General features: G+C 33.2%; 1 protein-coding gene and 1 long non-coding RNA gene across 2 annotated transcripts; both read left to right on the top strand.

Moving 5' to 3' along the window:
• Positions 1 to 1,456: 1,456 nt before the first annotated feature.
• On the top strand, positions 1,457 to 8,735 carry LOC126688338 (conserved oligomeric Golgi complex subunit 6). The gene is made up of 11 exons (XM_050383002.2): positions 1,457 to 1,698; positions 1,764 to 1,816; positions 1,898 to 2,045; positions 2,135 to 2,242; positions 2,975 to 3,042; positions 4,061 to 4,184; positions 4,275 to 4,421; positions 4,542 to 4,805; positions 4,966 to 5,250; positions 7,154 to 7,297; positions 8,109 to 8,735. The coding sequence occupies exons 1-11, from the start codon at positions 1,480 to 1,482 to the stop codon at positions 8,616 to 8,618; spliced, it is 2,070 nt and encodes a 689-aa protein (XP_050238959.1). The 5' UTR covers positions 1,457 to 1,479; the 3' UTR covers positions 8,619 to 8,735.
• Positions 5,257 to 6,506, top strand: LOC126688347 (uncharacterized). The gene is made up of 2 exons (XR_008790966.1): positions 5,257 to 5,561; positions 6,151 to 6,506. It is a non-coding gene; the product is annotated as an uncharacterized LOC126688347 (long non-coding RNA).
• Positions 8,736 to 9,698: the final 963 nt, after the last annotated feature.

The following is a 9,698-nucleotide window of genomic DNA, read 5'->3' as shown; positions in this document are numbered from 1 at the left end:
TAAATCTAACTTAAATTTTTAATTACTCAAAATTAATTAATTCAAAATAAATTTATTTATTTAAATTAAAATAAATATTTTTAAAAATATGATATTTTAAAGATTGCGAGGTAGACGAACAGTTTTTTTAATATATTTAATTTATTGTATAAAATAAAAAATTATTTTTATTTAATTAAATTAATAAAAAATAAATAATTAAAATTTTAAATTAAAATGAAAAAAAATTATTAATGGTTAGAGATGATTCTAGCTTTGGAAATGCTAAAAAAATTTAAAAACATTAAAAAATAAAATAAAAGAAATTTTTTATTAATATTATTTAAATTATGTGATAGAAAGACTTAAAATTGATGTTTCTAATAGTGTAAGGACCGAATTTGGAAAAAATGATAGTGCAGAGACCAAAATAGCATTTTTGATATATAATTGTTAACGTCATCCACATTCCGTTAACTTGCGCAATGATAGGGACTTAAAATAGATGTTTTTGATAGTGTAGGGACTTATTTTAAACGTTTTATAGTTCAGGGACTTAAGTTGGAAAAGAGTAATAGTGCAGGGACCTAAATATGTGTTTGGCCTAATGTGAAGATATATGTGTTTGGCCTAATGTGAAGATAATAGTATGATAATATGATACATCTATGAAAGAAAATTACAAAAAAATTATGATAACGAGATGATAATGTGAAAAATAATAATATGATAATAAAATGATCATACGATACATGCATGAAAAAATTACAAAAAAATTATAATAACGAGATGATATCTACATAATTTTATCAATGATATTGTTATGATAAAGTCATGATAATACCACGATAGTTTTTTTTAAAAATCCTATAATAGAGAGAATGTTAAAAATATAAAAAAAAATTAGATATAATTATTAAATAAAAGAATTAAATATTTTTATACCTAATATATTCAAATATTTTATAGAAATAATATTATTTTTTATGAAACTATTATGTTAATATTATTATAAAAAAATATTGTTTTGAAAAGTTAAAAAGTAAAAAAATGACATCAATTACATATAAGAAAGAAAGAAAGAAAAAAAAAAGAAATGAAGAAAGAAAGAAAGAAAGAAAAAATGCAGGTTATGTTTTATATGATTGGAGTAAAATCATTAACTTATAAACAAGGAGAGTGAAAACATAAAATGGCCAAATTATGGAGTATGTTTGTTGATTTTTCCGTGTTAAGGTAAAAAGTCAAATTATTTTCTTTTTTTTTAAGTAAATTTATAAATCTCTCTAAAATGTACTTATGGAGTTTAGTAGTTGAAGTATGGAATCCTAATAACTTTTGGTAGGAATTAGAAAAATAAATGTTGAAGGACCTTGTCCAAAATTAGAATAAAAGGTAGGGACTGATTGGCCAAATATCATAAAATTAAGTGACCTGATGATGTATTTTTGCAATTAAAAAGAGAACAATGTTTGTTTGGTTGCAGTGTTACAGAGTGAAATGGGGACGGTGGGATTGGCGCCGGGATTATCAAGGAAGCTGAAGAAAGTGCTGGAATGTCGTACGGACACACCGGATCTGGTGTCCTCATTAGACGTCCTCTCTTCTTTCTACTCCGACAACACTCCTCAGGCCCGCCGCAATCTCAGATCCACCGTCGAAAAACGCTCTCTCCAAATCAATTTTCAATTCCTGCAAGCCTCCCACGCTGCCCAGCAGGTCACCCTCTCCCATTCATATGCATCTTTTCAACTGCTTCTTTCCTTAATTTGACTCTGTTTCAGGCTTTGGATCGAGTCGAGGAGGAGGTCAATTCTCTTGATCAATGCTGCGATAAGTGAGTTTGGTTCTGTTAATTTTGTCAAAAATTTGAGTATTTTGCTTCTGCTCATCTTAATTCTCTTGCTAACCTTGTTAGGATTGCGAAGGCTTTGAACAGTTGTAGTGCGAGCACGGGTGATATTATCAGTACCACGGAGAGACTTAAACAGGAGCTTGAAGTGACTACACAAAGGCAGGAAATCGTGTTGTGCTTCCTTCGCGATTATCAGCTCTCTAATGAAGAGGTTTTACTTTGTTTTCCTCTCTAGTATTATACACTTAAATTTGCCATTTTACGGTTTGTAACCCCTCCTGCTTTATCTTTTGTTTATAGATAAATGCACTGAGGGATGAAGAATTGAACGAGAATTTCTTCAAGGCGCTTTCTCATGTTCAAGAAATTCATGCCAACTGCAAACTACTCTTACGCACACATCACCAGGTAAGATATACATATTTTTCATAGCCAAGAGTATTTTCGTTTCATTTTATCTTTGACCTATTATTGGATTTTATGCCATCCTTCTTCGTCAATCCTTCATAACTACATCTTTCTTGTATTGAAGGGGTATAGCTTGTCAAATGTAAAAGCATGAATTTGGTATAAAAAATATGATTGTTATGGTTTTCAGCTATGGGTGATGGCTAAAGATGCCTGGCAGCAAGTTTTGGACTAATGGCTGTATGCCTATACATTCTAATTTAGAGTCGATCTACTTCCATGAAATTCTTGAAATTAGGAAAATCCATAACCTAACTCGACCAAGCATGCTTGATTTTCCATCAAATGTTGTATTTTATGTTCTTCCGTTTGTAGTCCATGACTGCATAAACACTTTTCTATCTTCATATAGAAGCTTCCTAATATGACCTAGTAGCTGGTATCATGCCTTATCTAATTTGATTAGAATATTTAGTTACGTAAAGGTCTGGTTGAAGGAATATAATTTTGCCTCAGATTAGCTATTTAATTTTTATGGTTATACTGAATTTGCAGTACAATGTGACGCTTTTATGCAATAAACATTTAAGTCCGTCCTGGGATGTCTTTTGGTTTTGCTCAAGAATATTTGGATGACACGTATGCTACATTATTTTCCTTTTATTCGCTTTTGCTCTTATTTTATCACAAGAGAAATAGTGTGAGGCTAATTAACTTGAGGGCATCTTCTAGCGCGCTGGATTGGAGCTGATGGATATGATGGCTGTCTACCAAGAAGGAGCTTATGAACGGCTATGCAGGTGAGGCTGCTCCCTAACCCATCATGTTTATTCAAGCATGTAAAATCCTTCTTTCTCTTCACTTTCCTTCAACTTGCTTTTCGCGTGGTTGTTTTGACTGTCTGGTTGTTACCATTAGAAAACTCCTATACTTTGGGATGGGTGCATCATGTCTCATTTTGAATTGGCTTATATGTCTTTTAGGTGTGTCCCTTATGAATGATGAGCATGAAGGAAAATAAATATTACTACTGAGTTACTTGATAATTCTTCTGTTTCTTGTGTGTTAACTGTTTAAATTATATACTCCCTCTGTCCCACAAAGATGGGCAGTTTGGACAAACACGGGAATTAAGAAAAAAATAGTTAGATTAGTTAAATTAGTTTGTTTATGTACTTTTCCATTTTTAGCCTTTAATAATTTTTTAAATAAATAAATAATATATTAATGACTAATTTTTGTATTGGTATTAAAAATTGACATTTATTCCACATTGGAACATGGAACAATTAATTAAGTTGAAGATAACAATGTATATTTATTAGGGATAATTAAGACTTTTAGTTTTAAAATTATTAACAAAAAATAGGTGGCCTATCTTTGTGGGACGGAGGGAGTAATTACTAACAAGCTTTCGACCTTTTATATCCCAAGTTTTGTAGATCTAATGTTTTATGTTTGATCTTGCTCATACACGTCAAAAGCATGCTAAAGACTATTGGCCCACTTAGCTACTTCTATTATGCAGAAATTAGAGGTCCCTATTGCTATATGTTTTATTTTCTAAATATATCTCAAATCAACTAAGCAATAAGGCCCACAACCCAAAGTAGTTCGAACACCATCATGTAATCATTTCCCCCATCATCATCCTTCAGGTTTTTTTTTTCAGTACAAAGAAGTTATCTTAGGATTTGCCCCATCATCATCTTCTTTCAGGATTTAAAATCTGTTATTCTTCGTGAAGTTTTATATCGTGTCCGTATCTTTTCGATCTCACTCCTACCACTTTGACAATGTTATCTACTTGATATTTAGATGGGTTCAGGCAGAGTGTAGGAAACTGGGCGATGTTGATAATCCTGAAGTCAGTGAGCTTTTAAAAACAGCAGTTGGCTGCCTCAAAGAAAGGCCTGTCCTTTTCAAGTATTGTGCAGAAGAGGTGATTTCCAAGTGATTCAGCTGAGTAATGAATGATGAATGAATATAATATCGTTACTTGCTGTAAGACCTCTCTGTACTGATTGTACAGGTAGCAAATATGAGGCACAACGCATTATTTAGAAGATTTATAAGTGCTCTTACACGTGGGGGTCCTGGTGGAATGCCTCGACCAATAGAGGTTCATGCACATGATCCATTGAGATATGTGGGCGACATGCTAGGGTGGTTACATCAGGTCTTGATTCCAGCTCTTTTAAATGTTTCTATTATTTATTTTCTGATTTAAGTTTTCGGCTTTTGGGGATGAAATCTATTTCTTGTCTATATCAACAAAAACATGTTGCTTTACATGCAGGCCTTGGCATCCGAACGAGAGCTTGTTCTTGTGTTATTTGATCCAGATGCTGCACCAGATACCGGCTCTTCTGGAAATCGATTGTTTAATGGCTCGGATAATGGTAGTGGGAAGTTAGAATCTGACTTGGCATCTATCTTGGATAGAATTTTCGAAGGAGTTTGCCGGCCTTTTAAAGTCAGAGTTGAACAAGTTTTGCAGTCACAACCTAGCCTTATAGTTGCATATAAACTGAGTAATACCCTGGAATTTTACAGCTACACTGTAAGTTAAGCTTTATTCATCATTCGTTTTGAGTCTATTTTTGTCTTTTCTGATTTCTGGTATAATAGGACAAACAATTGTCCAAATTGACCCGAATTAATGCTTGAATGATACCTTTGTTTCTACAATTAAATGCTTATTCAAAATGATGATGGTATAGATGTCAGATTTGCTTGGGAGAGACACAGCTCTCTGTAATACAATTTGGTTGCTCAAAGAGGCTGCTCAGAGAACCTTTTTTGACATCCTGAAAAGTCGGGGAGAGAGGCTTCTACGTTATCCTCCTCTTGTTGCCGTTGATCTTTCTCCTCCAGAGGCAGTTAGAGAAGGAGTCTCTATTCTACTTGAAATAATTGAGACCCATAACAGAATGATGGTTCTTGCTTCAGAGAAAAAGCCTGATTTTGATTCAGTAATATCTGCCACACTTGATCCTATTATTCAGGTAATTTGCTTTTATCAAGAGCTTTAAAAGATGCACTACGCTTGGCAGACTTGAACTAGGCTGTGTTGTAAGTTTTAGAATTTTAATTTTCATGAAGCTGAGGGATACATGATATGTGCTAAAATAATTTTTGACTTGTAGAAAGAAATTTAGATCTGTGAAAGTTGTTACTAGTGGAAGAATTATTATCTTTTGGTCTTGTTGGACGGTAAATCTTGTGAACAGGCGTTTTTTTTTTAAAATTGGGAGAGCTCTCTGCAACTAAGATGTTTATGGGGCATGTATGTGGCTTGAGCTAAACTTGCAGCAAGGTAAGCACTGCAGTAATGAAAGTTGTCAAAAGAAAATTTAGGTCCATACTAAATCAGTAAACAAACAACGTAATTGGAATACAAAAAAGAAAACAAAAGATGAAGCTATGCCATTTGCTTTTGAGGACTTGATGTCAACTGTTTCATTTTAGTCAATGACCTGAACTCATTTACTGCGTAATGAGACTTGCTGAAAGAAACCATTTATGGGTGACAATGTTATACTGTCAGCTTATTGGTTGTACTGTTAGTTGGTCCCATAAAGAGGGCCTCCTCTCTTTTATCTCACACTTCATGTGGGGCAGTATTTAAGAGTATTTCATACAGAATGCTTATATTTCTTAGTACTTCTTTTTGTGTTTTCTGAACTGCAACTCTGCAAGTATACATAGGGCTGTGCAATGGTCAGTTGGGTCACTGAATTGTTTAAAATTTTATAACCAGTCGCTTATTTTATATTACATTAACCGAAATGACTGGCATTATACTAAAACTGAATTTAATCGAACTGAAATATTTCGGTTCGGTTGAAATTTCGGTTAAATAACATCTGTAGAAAAATTAACAGTACACATGAAACCATCACCAGCATCAGAAACAAGAAATCGACAGTAGAATCAGAAACACAGAAATCATCAGCAAAAACGAGCAGCAGTAGCAGAACCCAGAAATCATCAGCGGCTACAATATAAATCAGCAGCTACAGCAACTATAATTGGCAGTGGCAGCAACAGAATCAGCAGCGGTTAGGTTTACTGAAAGTTGATGAAAAAAAGACAAAAGAAGAAAGTGGTGTGACGGCGGGAGATGAGAATTAGGGTTATTTGATTAGGGTATATATATGTATATATATATAATATGTGCGTGTGTGTGTGTGTAAAGCTTAAAACAACTTAGTTTAGCATTTCAGTTTTTTATCTATTAAAACGAACCGTTTTTTTTAAATGATAAACCAAAAGCTGAGCCGGTTATCAGTAATTAATTCGGTTCTGTTCGGTTAATCGGTTTTAACCAAACCATGCTCACCCCTAGGTATACGTGCTGTGGGTGTCGAATTACAAGATAGATAGATAGATCTTGATGCCAAGGGATAAATTGTTGATTAACTTGTCAAACTTTTAGTGGGAGAGAATTGAACTTAATAACGAGATAGTGGAGTCGGAAAAGAATTTTTTTTAAAAATGCTGTTTGCCAATTTGCTCAGATTTTATGAATTTAGATGAGCTGTTAAGTGATTTATTATGAGTCAACATCATTGGTAAAACTTAGTTATAATTATTCATCATCTTAATAGATAGTTATTGTGCTAAAATTCTAATTTTCTTAAGTTACTGAAAAATGTATACAATGCAGTAAAATCATTTGTAGTATTATTTCAAGGAAACCTTCTCAACTTTGCTATCATGCGATGGGCCTACATATGTGTTGTGACATTAATCTTGTCTTTTGTGCATTTTTCTAGAATTCTTTTACAGAATTTTCTTTAAGATTTCTGTTGCACTTGAAAAAAGATATAATGTTTTGCAATTTTTAGCAACTATTTTTTGCAGTGCAAAGTATCCGGTTAAATGTATTGCTTCCAATCATTGCAGATGTGTGAGCAAGCAGCCGAGGCACACAAGTCCAAGGGGGTTGCCCACTCGTCAAGAAGAAGAACCAGTTTGGACCCTGGGCAAATTAATAGATCTTCCGTTGACGCACTCTTGTCAAATAGCAATTCTTCGCCATCTTCTCAGGTTCATAATTCCTGCTTTCTGTTTCCTTTTCTGCAAACTTTACTTCCTGTCTCATTCTGGAGCTTCACATCTTTTTCTTTAAGTGAATATGTTGATGTTCTTCTACAAATGTTTCATGGCATTACATATTTGACCACCTATTCTTCTAACCTAATATTATCTGTCACTTGGGAGCAGATGCTGCTCTGTATTATTATTTTTTTGTGCTTCTTTTGAGTCCTGGTTCTTTTTCCACTGACTTATGCCTATTGTGAACGGTAATCGTGTATAAGTTGGCTGTTGGAACCTATCCTTGTCAGTATAACATATATTGATGATATGCATATCTCGGCTTATTCCTTGTTCGCATAAAAGGCAGACAATTTGTCTTCCAATCATTCCGTCTCCCACATACATTAACCTCTAATAATTATATGAGATTGAGAGTGATAATGATGTCATTTTACTTACAATGCGGTGCAAGTTATCCAAAGAATGTGATGAAACTTCTGCTATTATCGACTTTAATATCACTGTAAACTTGCAAGCGATGAGCAATTGCCACCAAAGTTCTCTCTTTTATCAATTAGTTCTGTAATTTTGTTAATTTATCATTTAGCTTAAATATTTGGTAAAACTACCACCTATAATTGTTTTTAAAATTGATACATTTGGTCTATTTGTTGACAAGTTCAAAGGATTAATTGATATAAAGGTGAATTTTGGTGTTAAGTATTCATCGCAAGCAGATTTTGGGGGCAAATTGTTACTCAATTGCTTTATGGACTCTTTTAATTAGCTTTTCATTAGTTAACATCATGAATCCATGCAGAATAGTGAAACACCTTCGAAGATATTCCTCATCAACTGCTTGTGTGCAATCCAGCAACCGCTATACAGGCACGATATTGCAGCTGACTATGTAAAAAAGCTTGAACGGATGGTAGAAAATCACATGCATGCTCTTGTGGGGAAAGAAGTTGATGCCATTCTTACAAGATGTGGCTTGTCAAATAAGATGCCCCACTTTCAAAAGTCGGTTAGCAACGAAGCTGGAGATACACCACTCGCACAGATCGAAGACACGTCTCCAGCCTCTCTTTCAGAGTCTTTGAGGGCTTTCTTTGGACTTATACTAGGAAGTGAGAGTTCCCTTCCCGAATTTGAGCAAATGCAGGTTCCAAAGTTGCGTTCTGAAGCTTGTCTTATGCTGGCAAGGTCACTTGCGGAAGCCTATGAGCTTATATATGCTGCAATTATGGATCCAAAGAATGGCTACATAGAACCAAAATCATTGGCAAGGCATCCTCCTGATCAGATTCAGACCATTTTAGGCATATGAGTATATGCTGTTCATCAATTTTTTTTTATTATTTTAACCTTGTGAGCCTTTTTCGTTTTGACATTTTTGCTGATATACAAGAATAGGTAATATATAAATTCATCTTCATATACTAAATTAATGCCTTCACTTTTTTTATTCATATACTGAAGTCTTATAGCTGGAAATTAATATTTGCTTGTTCTGTGTGCAAAACTAGTCTTTATCTTCAATGGATTGAAAGAAGAGTTTTCAGCTGCTGAATTATTCGCCTGTATTCCTCACACTTGAATTTCGGCATGTTTGGATTTCATGAGGAAAAGAATAAATATATGCCCCTCTAGTATATGGCGGGTGAAAGCGGTCCTGTTAAAGTGGTATAACAACTTCAAACCGTTCTCGACTCTTATAGCAACTTGGTGATCGATGCTTGACGGAAATCGCCATCTAGCCGTGTTAGGGCTGTTTTTTTATACCTACATAGAATATATCGCTCACTTATGGATGCACATATACTGAAAATCAAACAAAAATATTTTTGATTCCGAATATGATTAAATTCACAAGGATTTACCATTTTTAAGTTTATTAACTTATCAAAATAATCATGTGATATAAGCAGCAATGATTCCGAATGGTATTTCAAGGATCCAAATCAGATCCTTCATTATCGCATAATTTTTTTATATTATATTTGTTATTTATTTTGAATTAAATATGTATTTAATCATTGAAGATTAAAATATTAAAATCAATCTCAAATAAATATCCGGTTTAGACTTATGCATGTAAAAATAAATCCAGTATAATTGTTTATTTGGTAGAAATTTAAGATTAGTTGCTTGTTTTAAGATTCTATATTATACACTTGCCAATATTAGTAAATGTGTATACCAGTTCTTTTGCATTTGTGGTTATTTTCAATTTATATTTATTTGAGGTTTTAAATCTATTATTGCCTGTACAACATGATTTATACGATTTGAAAATATTTTAATAAATTAATAAACTTAAGAAAGATAAATTCGTGGAAAATGAATCAAATTCTCGACTTAATTTTTTTTTTCCAATGTAAATTATTTTATGCATCCAAGATAAAAG

The sequence above is a fragment of the Mercurialis annua genome, linkage group LG1-X, assembly GCF_937616625.2.
Source record: "Mercurialis annua linkage group LG1-X, ddMerAnnu1.2, whole genome shotgun sequence".
In the NCBI taxonomy this organism is placed as follows: Eukaryota; Viridiplantae; Streptophyta; class Magnoliopsida; order Malpighiales; family Euphorbiaceae; genus Mercurialis; species Mercurialis annua.
This window is presented reverse-complemented; position numbering and strand designations above follow the sequence as displayed.

Excerpts from the sequence above, each read along its gene's own strand:
- LOC126688338 (XM_050383002.2), top strand. The coding sequence starts at position 1,480 with ATGGGGACGGTGGGATTGGCGCCGGGATTATCAAGGAAGCTGAAGAAA. Across the intron at positions 4,422-4,541 it reads TGCTAGGGTGGTTACATCAG|GCCTTGGCATCCGAACGAGA; the intron begins GTCTTGATTCCA and ends CTTTACATGCAG. Across the intron at positions 7,298-8,108 it reads ATTCTTCGCCATCTTCTCAG|AATAGTGAAACACCTTCGAA; the intron begins GTTCATAATTCC and ends GAATCCATGCAG.